A 14,241-nucleotide genomic window follows, 5' to 3' on the forward strand; every position below is an offset into this window, starting at 1 on the left:
TATCCAAGTCCAGTACCTACTGTGCAACGTAAGTAACCAGAGAGGTTTCTTTGGGTAGCAGTGCAGGTTAGAAAGGTTTATCAAAGGCAAAGTGGGAATGTCAGGGCTAACTTTCACGTGTCTGTCAGCAGGATTCAAAGAGGGATTTCCTTATCAAAATCTGAGCTCAGAATGCAATTTCTTTTTACATCCATCACAAAATGGATGCCTTTGATTATATATTCTCTTTGAGAAGTGGTGTATGACCCCAGTTTAGTGGTTCCTCTATGTTTACCTCTTTGAACTTTTGCTGAACATTTTTCTTAGTGCTTGTCTGTTTAATATTTCACCTGTAAATCAAACATGACTGAAAGTAACAGAAGAAAGGAAGTGATATCTACCATTGTTGATGACAAATCTTTAGATTTAGGAAAGACTATTCTAATAATAGTCAGAAGAAGACCAGATGCTATTCATGTGTTTTTATTTCCTACAAGAGTTGTAGAGACAAAGAGGCTGGTAAATCTAAACACTAGTGTACCTTAGACATTTTTAACATTTTAGGTGGTTTTTGGGTTAGTCTGCCTTTGACTAGCACCTTCAGCTCTACAGCAGCTCAGTGTTTCCCTAGAGGACAATGAGAACTTTGGACAATGAACCCCTGAAGGTTTTTGTGCTCTTGCCTGAAGGAACAGAGTTGCTGCCAGCCATTAAGGATAGTCAGTGGTTTCCTAACTAGTGTAAATACCCAGATCTTATAATTAAAGCTACTTTACACTCCCATGCTTTCGTGGACTCAGCTCCTGCCTACTAATTTCTTTTTCTGAAATATGGTCACCCTCTTTGATCCTTTGCAGCTCGCCAAGAGGTAGCAACCCAGAGTTTGAAAAATACAAGTCAATTAATCATAAAGCTCAACTGATATCTCAGTTGATTCTTGTTTGCCAGGGACAAGTTGTCATGTGATTGTTTTCTGAGAATAAGAATCCTAATTAACAACAGTGATTTGCAACTACACATACATATTTATAAACTTCTATCCATTACCAGTTTGGAGAAACAATTTAATGTATTTAAAATCCATATAAGTGTTTTCACCAGCTATAAATTTTTTTGTTTAGCTTTGTATTTTGTTTCTTTTTCCCAGATAATGGAATTGTGCTGAAAGTCATTACAATTTACAATCAAGAAACAGAATCAATGGAAGAAGTGATTCTTGAAGAGCTGCAAATATTCAAGGTGATTTACCTGTGATTTACCTGAAGCATATATACAAGTCTTGGATTTTTCTGAAGAATTGATATGTCTACAAAATCTCAAGATAGTCAAATATATAATTGTCTGCAAGAAGTTTTATAATAATCTAGCTATTTTATGACATGAAATCTTCATTTTAATCTGAAGTTTTTATAAGGCGGAGTTTGCCCAACTACTGAAATGTATTGCAGAAAACCAGGACTACTGTAATTCGTTTACATGCTTGGAGGATGTAGCGTGACTTTTTATTAGACTGTGTTTTATTTAACTCCCCTTGTATTAATTAAGTATTAAAAATATTATAATTGCATGCACAAAAATGTGCCTACTAATATCTTGGATCTACTAAAATCTAGCATCAAAACTTAAATATTTACATCTGGCAGTGGGGGTATTTACTTGTTGCCTGGGGAGAAATCACAGAAATTGTCCCTCTTGTTAAAACTGGTTTTCAATAGATCTGTCAGGGGCTATGTCTTGACGTTGCTTCAGGAAATAAAAGCAGAGGGCAGAGAGAGAGAAGACAATGGTAAAAGAAGGAATTCCTGCTATTTTTATCTTATCTTCAATTAATGTTTTGCTATAAAGAACACTCCATTTATCACTCTCAAGTAGGACAAAAGAGATTCAGTGGTGGCAAGAGCTGATGTCATGTTTGACAGGGAATTTTTAGTGTTCCCGTGGCTCTGACGATCCTGAATCAAGTGTTGGCTAGTTGGTTTTAGATGCACTCTTTAAAACCAATGCTTCTGAAATTCACAATTTCCTCACATCTTTCTGTAGCATCAGAACTTAGAGAAAGTCAAAGTGCTTTGTTTGATTTATATTTGACTTTATATTCAGTAAGGCTGAATAAATATCAGTAAACATCAACACTATTTTACTCATTTACTGTCATAGCAAAAAGGTATTCTTTTTTAATAAGAAATGAAATATTTCCTATTTTGTAGGTGCCAGATCCTATTATTTCTATGGAAATCTCTTCAAAAAGGGTAAGTATTTAACAAGTTTGAAATGTAAAGATTGTAACTAAAATGTAACAAAGCTATAAACTCTATAGAGATAGACAGATAGCTAGACAGATGTACATCATCTATAATGAGATCTGGTCTTATACATGTAATCCTTCTGTAATATAAAATTACAGTTACATGTTCTGTCCCTTCATGAAACATTTATGGTTTTCTATTCTAATGTTAAATCTTATTTCACAGTATCATTCATATCCAGGCAAGCAAACCCCAATCAGTTCCATGAGTTATTGGCAAAGTAATCACAGTAGTGATTAGCTTGGTGGATATGACAACTCACAGAAAAGTTCCTTGCTGATAAACACAGACTTCAGCCCCCCAGGGATATTAATGTAAAACGAGCCTTGCTGACTTTCACACAAATCCAGTTGTCTATGAAAGGCAAGGCTGCTTGGATCTAACTCCCTTTTGAGTTCCTGTTAGTTTCTGATAATCTAAACACCCAATTTATTATTCATGTAAGTAGATTCTCATTTGTATCGTATCATAGGTATCTATACCATATGATAGTCTAATCTCAGGATGAAGCCATTATAAACATCCCAAGATAGTAGTATCTTAATAGATCTTAGACATCTGGCACCATGTAGGTGCACATAAACATTGTGAAACACAAGTAATAAAAACTGAAAATTGCATTACTGGGAAGTGTAAGTGTTCCCCAAAAGCTCATTGTAGACTTGGTGTCCAGTCAGCTTTCATGCTTTGTGCAGGTAATGTTGAAATACAAACTCCTATAATGGCAATTTAGGGGACAATATTTGGCATAAGTGTTCTGAATTATTTCCTGGACCAATTTGTTGTTTTGTTTTGTTTTCCATGGCCAAAGAAGCTTTGTGTTGTCTAACACTGTGGCAAAGTGATTTTTTTTGGAGAAAAGCTTCAGTGTCATTTCAGATATTTGCTCACCTTTGGCTCTCAGAAAAATGTTACAGTAAAAGGGTTTCACTGGAAGAGTAAAAAGGAGTTTTTGTACAAAAGTGAAGCAGTCTCCTCCGTTATATCCAGCTCCCAAGAGGCTGCTAACTACTAATTCAAGAAGTATCTGGAAAGAATTGCAAAAAACCTGTCAAATCAATTGAAGAGTAAACTTTCTTATGAGAAGTAAAAGTAGCTCAAATTTTTCAAGATATCAGAGAAAAGAGTGGGAAAGAACAGGCTAGCCAGATACAGAATTTCAACTCTGCAAAGTGACTTCCTAGTGCCTAAGGATTCTTGAACATTGATGGCAAAGTAGTATCAAGATTAAATAACCAAGTACAGCTTGATGAATGTCGATTATTTTGAAACAGGATGCAGTTGTCTGGTACTGGGGACAATTAACTGTTGCAATACATGTTAGGGACAGCATTGGCACGAAGTTCTTTTATCTTTAAAATCATATCTGTGAGCAGAAATATAACTAGCTATCTTTATATGAATAGAGCTACATAGCTTCTCTGCTAGAGCATTTTGGCTGACAAAGGAGTTTGTGAGCCTGTAGAGACCTCTTTGCTAGCTTTGTCTCAATATCCTTATAACACTAATCAATCTTCACTAAGTCAGTAGCACAATAAAATATGCTTCAGGACTGAGCTAATAATATGCAGAGGCTGGGAAGGAATGTTCTTTGATGTTCAGTTGACTAGATATTTTTGGATCCTTTTTGCCCTCCTCTGGTGAACCAAAATTTAGTCTTTACCCCTACATAAAGATGAAAAGAAAATCCTGTCTTGTATGTCTCACTGAGTCTTGTTCCTGTCTGCTGGGACAATCGTGCTGCAGCCTTTGCAAAAAAAGAAAAATCCCCTCAAACAAGAATCCTGTGTTTCTACTACATTCCAGCTGGCAGAGTACATTCCTGCAACTACCATCTTTCAGGTTTACCTCACTTGAAAAAATATTCAAGCATTACCTTTACCAGCTTCTGTTAGTTTTATTTTTTTTTTTTTTTTAATTATTTTCTGTGATTGGCAAGTCAGACTAAATGGGCTGCTCGTATTTTTGAGCTGTAGGAATTTTTAAATATCAGATTTTGAAAGATTGGTCTAGGAGTGTGAATTATGCACTAAGTTTGGGCATTAGGATAAGCACAGCTTAAGGGTTCATTAGAATACCTTTTTCTGACCATTAAAACTATGGAAGTGAGTCATGCATAAACAGTTCCTATTGCAGCACAAACTGCATATTTCTGTGATAACTCCATTTACATTCTCTACCAACAACATTTTTCCTTAAATGCCTGTAAATTCAATCTATTTTTTTCTGATTTTACTATACCAGTTCATGAATTGGACTGATGACCTTTCACTTGATTTGAAAAGGACATTTATGTGAACTCATAAGAGTCTAACAGTCTCAGGACAAAGGCTGCAAAAACCAAAACAGAACCCTACAAATAAATATTAGAGTAGATTGTGATCACATAATCTATAAAAAAGGATTGCACAGTAACAGGAAAACATTTGTCTCCTATACTCTGAAGGACAATACAAACTGGAATAATAAAAATCATAATACTACTGTGCATGGGTATTCATGGCCATAATGTAAGCAGCCATATGAAGAGTCAGATTTACATGATAATGCCTATTTTAAGATTGAGGTTCCTTTTAACTTGCAAATTTAAACTTCTTTGTTTGAAATCTTTATGTCACGTTTGGGTAATTTTGGGGGTTGGGGTTTTTTTTGCAGGTTGTTTAATTGACAGAGAAGTGGAGAGAAGCAGGCATTGGGCACTATCTTGAGCATCAAAAAGGAATTTAAAACCCTGTCTATTCAAACACAAAATTTACAAATCTGAAACTCCAAAAGTGAGGAAATGCCAAAGTAAACATTCATTTTTCCCTCTTTCTGTCCTCATGTGTGAGAGAGTTTAATCTGTAAACATATTTTCCTACAGAGTAACTCTGCCTCCCTCAGGGCACAAACTGGATGCACAACTGACAAGCAATGCTAAAGCTAGTCATTTCTAATAACTCCATTGGTAACATAAGTTTTAGCAGGAATTTGAGGAATTTAATAATGGTGGTTACTTTCCAGCAACAGCTCTACGTTGGATCTGAGTCAGTCGTAGCACAGGTGAAGTTCCACCAGTGTGACATGTACGGCACTGCCTGTGCAGACTGCTGCCTCGCTCGAGATCCGTACTGTGCTTGGGATGGCATCTCCTGCTCCCGATACTATCCCACAGGAATACAGGCAAAGAGGTGAGAACTGCTGCTCTCTGTGATGTCCTTTTTGCAAAATAGCTGCTACTGTAGAGATCCTACTGCAACACAAAGTACTTCGCATCTCCCCTTTATAAAAATAACTGAGCAGTAGGAAGATATGCAATTTGCTAATTTATTAGCACAAATTTAGACAATTTCAAAGGACCCAGATTAACAAAATGGCATAAAGTTCCATGTCACGAATATTTTCATGAATGAGGCAAAGTCACTTAATTATTTGCACCAAGTTTTACACAAACTTCCATTTCCTTTTACATCTTTTGGTGTTCACAGGAAGGATTCCTTACAACAGAGACCTATTTTCATAGTATTACTCTACACAAATATCACAGTACAATATCATTAAAACAAAAGAAAAAAAAAAAAGCAAAGCAAAGAAAAATCTGTGTTCTCAGTCATATACTTTCAGTAGCGAAAATGAAACCAGAGTATCTGCAAAAGGTAAGATAAGGACTAGGCTTTCTTTGGTGAATTTATTGACAAGCTAATCTAGAGGCCAGTTCAAAGCACAAACCTAATTTGTGTACTTTAAGTCTTCCCTTGAGAAGACTTCTTTCTACCACCACTCGCATATTCATGGCTCTTGGCCTTCACTCTTTTGTGCAGTAATTTCACTCATACCTGTCATCTTTCCTTCCCTCTCAAACCTAGACTGGTCAGTTCAGCTACAAAAATACTTACCAAGCATCTCAAACATGTATTTTAATCCAGATCTTTTCACAAGACTTTGATGCAATTTTGTCATTAGACAGAGTAATTTCTAACCTTAGTCAGCAAAAATTTAGCAATCTATAATTCAAACCCTCTCCGTGGCTTTTTTACATTTACTTTTTCTGCACATATATGCTTATAGATACTAGATCTACATGGACTGCAATGAATAGAATAATTTCTGGAGATAGTTTTGAAAACAAGTAGACATGGTTCAGTCAGAACCAAGTTACTTCATCTGAAATAGGTTACTGTTCCTTAAAGAAAAACAGGAAAGCTTTTCTCTATTGTTTTTCTTTCCCTACACACCTTATCTTTTCAGAAACCTGGATGCACTCAAACAAATGTACTGTTGGCTGTTCTCAGGCACAACAGACACTTCTCTGGATGTTTCTTAGAGACAATAAGCAGAGAAAGCACTAAGTAGGTCTCAATAAAATATAAAAAAAATTACAAATACGGCCAGTGACTCAGCGTAAGTAAGAAACTCTTGGATTTACTACACTGAAGCATAAGTTTAGCCAAGTAAAAAATCTACACCACTTTTACAAGGGGGATTGAGGCATGTTCTCATGCCTCATGCAAGCAGACCTAACGGAAGAAGTGGGCTCTGGTTGTCTTCTTACTATGAGAAGAATTGGGCTAAAATTTTCAGACCCCAGATTAAGAAAGATGAACAGCTACATAGTGGGTCAAAGAGATTAATTTCCTACAGCATAAGTATAAATTGGATTACCGTAATCATGAAACATATGAATTACTCATCTAATGATGTAAAAGTCATTTGAAAAAGAGAGGTTTGAAAAGTTTCCCAGCAGCCTGCTAGGACTTTATAAGCATTTACATTATTCGGCTGACTATTTATTGTCTAAGAAAAGATAAGAGAAACTCAGACAATCCTGAACTCCATTGTACATTTTTAACATACTTCTCACCTAAGACAATTTCCAGAGTAGCAGGCCCTAAGTCCCCTGACACACACATTTATCCGGAGTTGAGTGATACAGGCAGCACCCCAGGCACCCTCCAGTGCATTATCTCCCCAGCATTCAGTAGGTCAGCCTCTACAAGATGAAAATACTCCTGTTATCAACCTCCTTCTCTTAAGATAAGCACTGCAGCAGCACAGGAGGGATTTGCACTCAATTGAATGCTCTTGAAGTCTGCAGAACTTGTTTTACATAACAGAGTTTGGAGAACAACCAGCAAGAACTAATCATATTGAGAGGGATGAATGGCATTTGCTTTGTTCACTTTAGCTCATAGCTGAAGTTCAGAGCATTTAAAATTTGAGCTTACACTATGCAGTACAAGGAGAGGAAAAAGAGCTGCTCAGGACACATGTTTTAAGTTGCCTCATCCTGTGTACTGGGTGGAGACCTCTAGTGGAAAAGACAAAACTCATTAAACAACATGTACTTTTCTGATACCAAGTGGCCTCAGCAGGCAGTGACCCTGCCATGGCTACTCTGGGCTCTAGATATGCTCCCATAGCATACACATAGTGATTTAGCCTTGTGTCAGAGTTCCAGATTTCTGCATCAGGTAGTAAAAGTAATGTATTTGAGAAAAACAAAGGGTATTTAAGGAAACTTGTTCCCCCTATTCCTGGCAGCCCTCACTTCATCTGGACTTGTGGAGATGTGCCTTAAATTATATTATATACTTGAGCTATCTTTTATACCACTGCCAGCTCAAATGCAGTCAAATTGAGGCAAGAGTTGCACTTGTGAGAGCAGCCCTGCTGGTGCAGACCCAGTACTGCTAAGAATTCGCTTTATTTCCAGTCTTATTGGTGAAGAGTCAAGCCAAAGGAAAGATGAACAGTGTGTCCTCCCTACTTTGATTCAAATGCTACCTGCTTTAGATACTAATTCTTCTCAAGTATGACAAGTGTTTAGAGAAACATGAAACAGAAAAACTGTAAACTAAGGTGTGCGTTCTCGTTTATCCCCCTCTTCCCAGGGAAAGGTAAACAGAGTAATAAGGGAGAGATACTATAAGGCTACGGGAAAAAGAAATTGAAAGGTTTAATAAAATAATAAATAATGGTGGTTTATATAAAAGCATGTAAGTATGGAACCAACACTCCTCAGATGGGAATTATGTCCCAACCAGAAAAGTCCCAAACAAGACTCACCAACAGATAGAGTGTTTGAATCCAGGGTGCTGATGCACTAAAAGCCTTGGAACTGCCAACTGGGTTCTATTTGGGGTAGAAGGGAAGAATGAGCTGTCTCTATAAACAATGCCCTGCTCTAGCAAGAAAACAGGGTGAAGGAGCAGCAGAATGCAAGAGGACAAAGAGACAAAACCAAGCACCCCAGAGACCACTAGGGCACTCCCTGTAAGGAGTGCTGTGATTTGTCCGTTTGGGTCACCTGACCCACCCTCCCCTCCCCACAGGCACAGCCGCTCTCCCCACAGTCACTGCCACTGCCACAGCCAAAGCCCGGAGCCTGCCGGGACTGGGTTAGTGCCGCCACGGCGAGGTTTATCCTGGGCCTCTCAAGCCAGGACAGTCCACGAGCACCACTGGATCAGAAGTCCATGAGGGTGACAGAACTCAGAAAATGTTCACTGCCTACTGCCAGTTTAGAAATACAATGAGTAAAGTCCATGGGAAAGATCTTTAAACAGTGTAACCTACGTAGTTGCAGTAAATACAAATTGTGCTTATTAAGAGTTCTGCCTTTTTTGTTTGTGTAGCACTGGAGAAAACAATTATTTAAGCAGTAGATACAGAGAATAACTAAACTGCTTGGCTTTGTTGTTTCACACATGAACATACTGTGCGTGTACCTGCTGTGTAAGATTTGCTGCAGTGCATGTTTCTGTTCGTCTGCTATGTAGGCATTGGTAATATTGCATAGAATTACTATTTATCCAAACATAGGAAAGGTATCCTTAGTATAACCAAATTTCATGTTTAGAAATGTTACATATGGCAACATATGACATTCCAATAAGCTCTTTTTTTGATCTAGTGAGCAATTTTATTTATTAGGACACTCAGAGAAAAAAGTCATATAAAAACGTAGTCCTGGGAATACACCATACAATTATTATTTTAGTTATTGTTCTTTTAATGTTTATAAAAACCCAAACTCCAACGCTGACAACATTTTTTCTCTCAAAAGCAATCACATTATTTCCAGACCACAGCCTGAGTTCACAGTTTCTGACCACAGTTCTACCACTAGCTCAGTTTCTAGACCTGGGCAAGTCATGAATGTGTCTGTTCTCCTGCTAGAGAAAAATTAGTTTAACAACTGTTTGCTACACAGATGTGATAAAATCAAAGATTTGTCCTGTGCTTTGAGATTCCCAAGATAAAAAAAATATCATGAGGGAGAAAGATGAAAGAGCTTCCATAAACATTCATGGCAGACTGTTCTAAACTAAGAAAATTTCCTTGGCTTACAGACAGAACACAAAAGCAGGCAAAAAAGGTCCCTTTGACTTCCTTGCACTGACTGATATCCAGTTGGTACAGAAAATCTTGGTTTAGTTTTTATAACATCAGAGGAGTTACATAAAAACTGGACATGTAGTTGTGCCTTTTCCCCAAAGAATTGTGTTCCTTTTTTTCAGACATGAGTTTCCATGTAGGTTGACTAGAGAGAAAATACCAGTGCATAAATTAATATTTCTCACAACAATGCTAAATTTTTAGGAGTTAAGATTTAGCTTATGTTTTTCAAGAATGCCATTTTAGCATAAACCAAACAATCTGTAAGCTAAACATGTTGTCTCAAACAACTCCATTCTTTCCCCTCCAGACGCTTCCGCAGACAAGATGTTCGGCATGGAAATGCAGCACAGCAGTGCTTTGGCCAACAGTTCATTGGTAATCTACTCACATATTTACAAATTGCTAACAAATGCCTGGAGCTGAGAGCACAGACTTTGCCAAGAGTATGAGCCAGGGCATAATTTCACCTGAGTTTACTGTCATATTCCTATTGTAAATTGTAAGAGTCATGACATGAGCCCAGTTCATCCTAATTTAAGAATGACTTTGTTTGATGGCAGGTCAGGTGCATCCTGTAACATTCACTTAGTTACAGCCTTGTTACACAGATTAGAGATGTGGCTAATGCATCTCAAAGGCTTCCAATGGAAATACAAGCAGAAAGATTGGATGGGAATAAGACTGCATCCTGATGTGAGTGTGAAATGCTGCCAGGACACTCAGGCAGAACTGAAGGCACTCCATAGCACAGACATGGGCAATGACATGTCAGAACACAAGTTTGACCTCAGTATTTTCCATTATAACAATAAATACCTTTTCTTCTTTACAGAAGAAAAAAAAATATCAACTCTAAAATATTACTTTGGTAAGATAGCCAGGGAAAAGGTATTTTTAGATATTTAATATTAGAAAATTATTTTACTAGAAAATCTTCATTACAATTGATGTCCATTGAAGGATTTAGTAGATTCTGGAAAAGTATGTTCAAATATGAAATACTTATTGTACAGTCAGTTTGAAATACAGCAGAGAAAACACAATGTCACTCTGTATTTTTAAGGATATAAACCTCTTTGATCTCAAGAATATTTATCGCTAGTATGGAATAAAATTCTTTCATTAATGAGGCAGCTGGACTCCTCCAGTATATCATCTAGCTTATCTTACTCCAGATGGTTTGTTGGATGGAAAAGCAAAATTAAGTTTTGATAAATTTAATTCACTTTGTTTTTATTAGCAGCCTTGGGCCAAAACTATGCATTCATTTTACATGTACATAACATATATATCTAACATTGATTAGGGTAGTAATAGTTTTTAAGATTTTCATTCTGCAAAAGCCTATTCCTAAAAATATTTCATTACTTATTATATTTAAGCATGAATAGAATCCTGTTTCACTGACTGAAAAGTAAATAGATTAACTATTCATAAGAACCAGGCACAACCAATTAGCAGTGTAAAAAGCTGAGATCTGTTCCTCTGTATATAAACTTAGCTGAATCATGGCACAATTTAGCCCATTTTTCTTATGTCCAGATCATGTGGGAGTCTGACATGATGGGAAAATTCACTTAGCAGGTCAGATCTTCACCAGGCATTGCTTTTCAGTAATTACCTGATTGGACCTGAATTCAACTTCACTCTTAAAATAAATATACCCTGAATTTGGAGTGTAGTAAGTATTGGCAGTAACCCATATTTTTAAAATATTTCTTTTCCTTCACCTTTTAGGTGAAGTCCTGGAGAGAACTGAAGAACGACTTGTTTATGGAATAGAGCACAACAGCACCCTTCTGGAGTGCACCCCTAGGACCTTACAAGCAAAAGTAATCTGGTTTGTTCAACGACCTCATGAAGCAAAGAAGGAAGAGGTAAATATTGTTCTATACTTCTATTCTTTTAACTGAACTATACTAACTTTTAACTAAAAGAGACCACTCTTCACTGAAGAGCCTATCATCAGTTGCTGAAATGTACATGGGTACTTTATACTACTAGTGTGAATTTATTTCATTGTTTCTCCCTGGAAATTACTCATTTTTTCTTGAAAAACTATATATTAATTAGAAAAAGACAACTCTCCACCCATGCAGGGGGGTTGGAACTAAATGATCCTTAAGGTCTCTTCCAGCTCTATCCATTCTATGATTCCATTCTAAATAAAAGCAGAGAGAGGTAGAATCATAAGTCATAGAATCGAAGAATAGTCTGGGTTAGAAGGGACCTTTAAAGATTATCTAGTCCAAACCCCCTCACAATGGGCAAGGACATCTTTCACGAGGCTGCATTGCTCTAAGCACTGTCCAGCATGACCCTGAACACTTCTCAGTGATGGGGCAGCCACAACCTCTGTGGGCAAACTTCCACTGTCTCACCACCCTCACTACAAAAAAATTATTCCTTATATCTATCTGAAATCTACCCTCTTCCTGTTTAAAACCATTGCCCCTTGTCCTGTCACTACAGGCCCTGGTAAAAAGTTTTTCTTTTTTCTAATCCTCATGTTACATATTGAAAGGCCACAGTAAGGTCTCCCTGGAGCATTCTCTTCACCAGACTGAACAACTCCAGCCTTTCTTCATAGTAGAGATGTCCCAGCACTCTGATAATTTTTGTGGCCCTTCTCTTGACCTGTTGAAACAGGTTCATGTCTTTGTTGTACTGAGAACCCCATTGCTGGATGCAGCTCTGCAGGTGGAGTCTTATTAGAGCTGAGCAGAGCTGGACAATCACCTCCCTTGACCTCCTGACCACACTTCTGGTGCAGCCTCAGATATTGTTGGCTCTCTGGGCTGTGAGTGCATATTGCTCGCTCATGCCTAATTTTTTTATCCACCAGTTTCCTGAAGTCCTTCTCTGCAGGGCTGATGTCAATCCATTGATCATCTGGTACTTCTTTTCTGCTTAATATTCAGTTCTTTGCTGTTGAATAGAAAGATGAGAAATCCATTCTTCTAGGCACTTCTGCAGGATGGATTAGACAGCTCAGGTCTCCCTGCTTGGTAGCATCTGTGAATGCCTCATAGTTAATAACCTAGTTCTCAGAATCTGTAGGGGGAACTCACACCAAACTGAGAAACTTAGGCTTTAAGATCACAATGGTCCTGTAGTTATATACACAAATACACCTATAAGTGTCTCCTCAAAAACTTTTGTCAATATAACATATATTGCAGGTCTTCAGGCAAATAAAGTACTTCCCCTTTGATTTGCATTCAGTGGTTTACTTGCATGTTTCCCTTATTTCCCTCTGTGATTTAGCCACAAGTGACTAACTCATGCTGGTAAAACAGAAAACTATCTGTTCCACTATCTGTTCTTCCCTGCTTCCAGATTATCTAGACAGCTTTCCTTTCACAGCTCAGTCACTTCAAGTAGTTATTTTTGTAGCTTAAAAAAATACTAATTAAAAAACTACGGATCTCTAATCTTCCTCCGAAAAATTGATACTGCATTCATGAGAGTGCAATTCAGAACTAATTGCACTGATTTCATGTAACAGTAAAGGCTTGTGCTCTGTAACTGCATCCATTTGTTTTTCAGGTGAAAACAGATGACAGAATAATCAAAATGGACCTTGGCCTCTTATTCCTGAAGCTGCATCGTCTGGATGCAGGGACCTATTTTTGTCAGACAGTGGAACACAGCATTGTTCACACCATCAGGAAAATCACCCTGGAAATAGTTGAGGAAGAACGTGTAGATGAGATGTTCAATAAAGACTATGAGGAGGAAATACCTCACAAAATGCCATGTCCAATGCAGAGCAGTATACCTCAGGCATCAAGGCCTTGGTACAAGGAATTTCTTCAACTAATAGGTTACAGCAACTTCCAGAGGGTGGAAGAATACTGTGAAAAAGTGTGGTGTACAGATAAGAAAAGAAAAAAGCTGAAAATGTCTCCATCTAAGTGGAAATATGCCAACCCTCAGGAGAAGAAGGCAAGGATCAGGCCAGAGCATTACCGATTGCCCAGGAATGTAGTTGACTCTTGATGGACCAAATCCCTCCACTTTTTCTGGGCAAAATTTTATTTGGACTTAAGTAAGAGGGAGAGATCAGTCTTGATTTTAGTAAATGACCCTGGTTTATATATATAAATATCAGGACTGAAAACAAAAATGCTATAGTAAGTTATACTCTACACTCATGATGACTGTTTAGAATAATTTTAAGCAGAATCTTCGTGTCTGATTCTAAGTAGGTCAATGCAATCAGAATATTGCATTATGGGGGACATGACAATCTTCAGACTTTGAGTGCTTGAGTCAGTTTCCTGTGTGGACTATGCTTGCGCTGTATATTGTTGCACATGGTGGCATATTTAAGCAAATTCAAATAGCTAAGCATTCATAAGCAGATGAAAAATGCAACACGTATCTTCAGTTCACAAATTTCTCATGCTTCTGAAAGTGGCACATCTTAAGACCTTTCCTTTTGATTGTGACCTGTCTGAGTTTATCACTGAGAACAAATAGTTTTGTTAATACAGTGTACTGCTATTTCTAAAAATAATGAAGGGCAATCCTTCTTTCTTCCCACCCATTTTGTCTCATCTGTCATTTAAAA

General features: G+C 37.5%; 1 protein-coding gene across 1 annotated transcript in view; it reads left to right on the forward strand.

Annotated features, from left to right (window-relative positions):
* The window catches only part of SEMA3E (semaphorin 3E), a 131,189-nt gene extending 117,276 nt beyond the window's left edge, over window positions 1–13,913 (forward strand). The window contains exons 12-17 of the mRNA XM_008493024.2: window positions 1,127–1,218; window positions 2,187–2,228; window positions 5,289–5,455; window positions 9,973–10,040; window positions 11,403–11,542; window positions 13,215–13,913. Of these exons, the coding sequence (XP_008491246.2) occupies window positions 1,127–1,218; window positions 2,187–2,228; window positions 5,289–5,455; window positions 9,973–10,040; window positions 11,403–11,542; window positions 13,215–13,667 (962 nt within the window). The 3' untranslated portion in view covers window positions 13,668–13,913. The remainder of the gene's footprint in view (window positions 1–1,126; window positions 1,219–2,186; window positions 2,229–5,288; window positions 5,456–9,972; window positions 10,041–11,402; window positions 11,543–13,214) is intronic.
* The last annotated feature ends 328 nt before the right edge of the window (window positions 13,914–14,241 follow it).

Source organism: Calypte anna, chromosome 1 (assembly GCF_003957555.1).
Source record: "Calypte anna isolate BGI_N300 chromosome 1, bCalAnn1_v1.p, whole genome shotgun sequence".
NCBI lineage: Eukaryota > Metazoa > Chordata > Aves > Apodiformes > Trochilidae > Calypte > Calypte anna.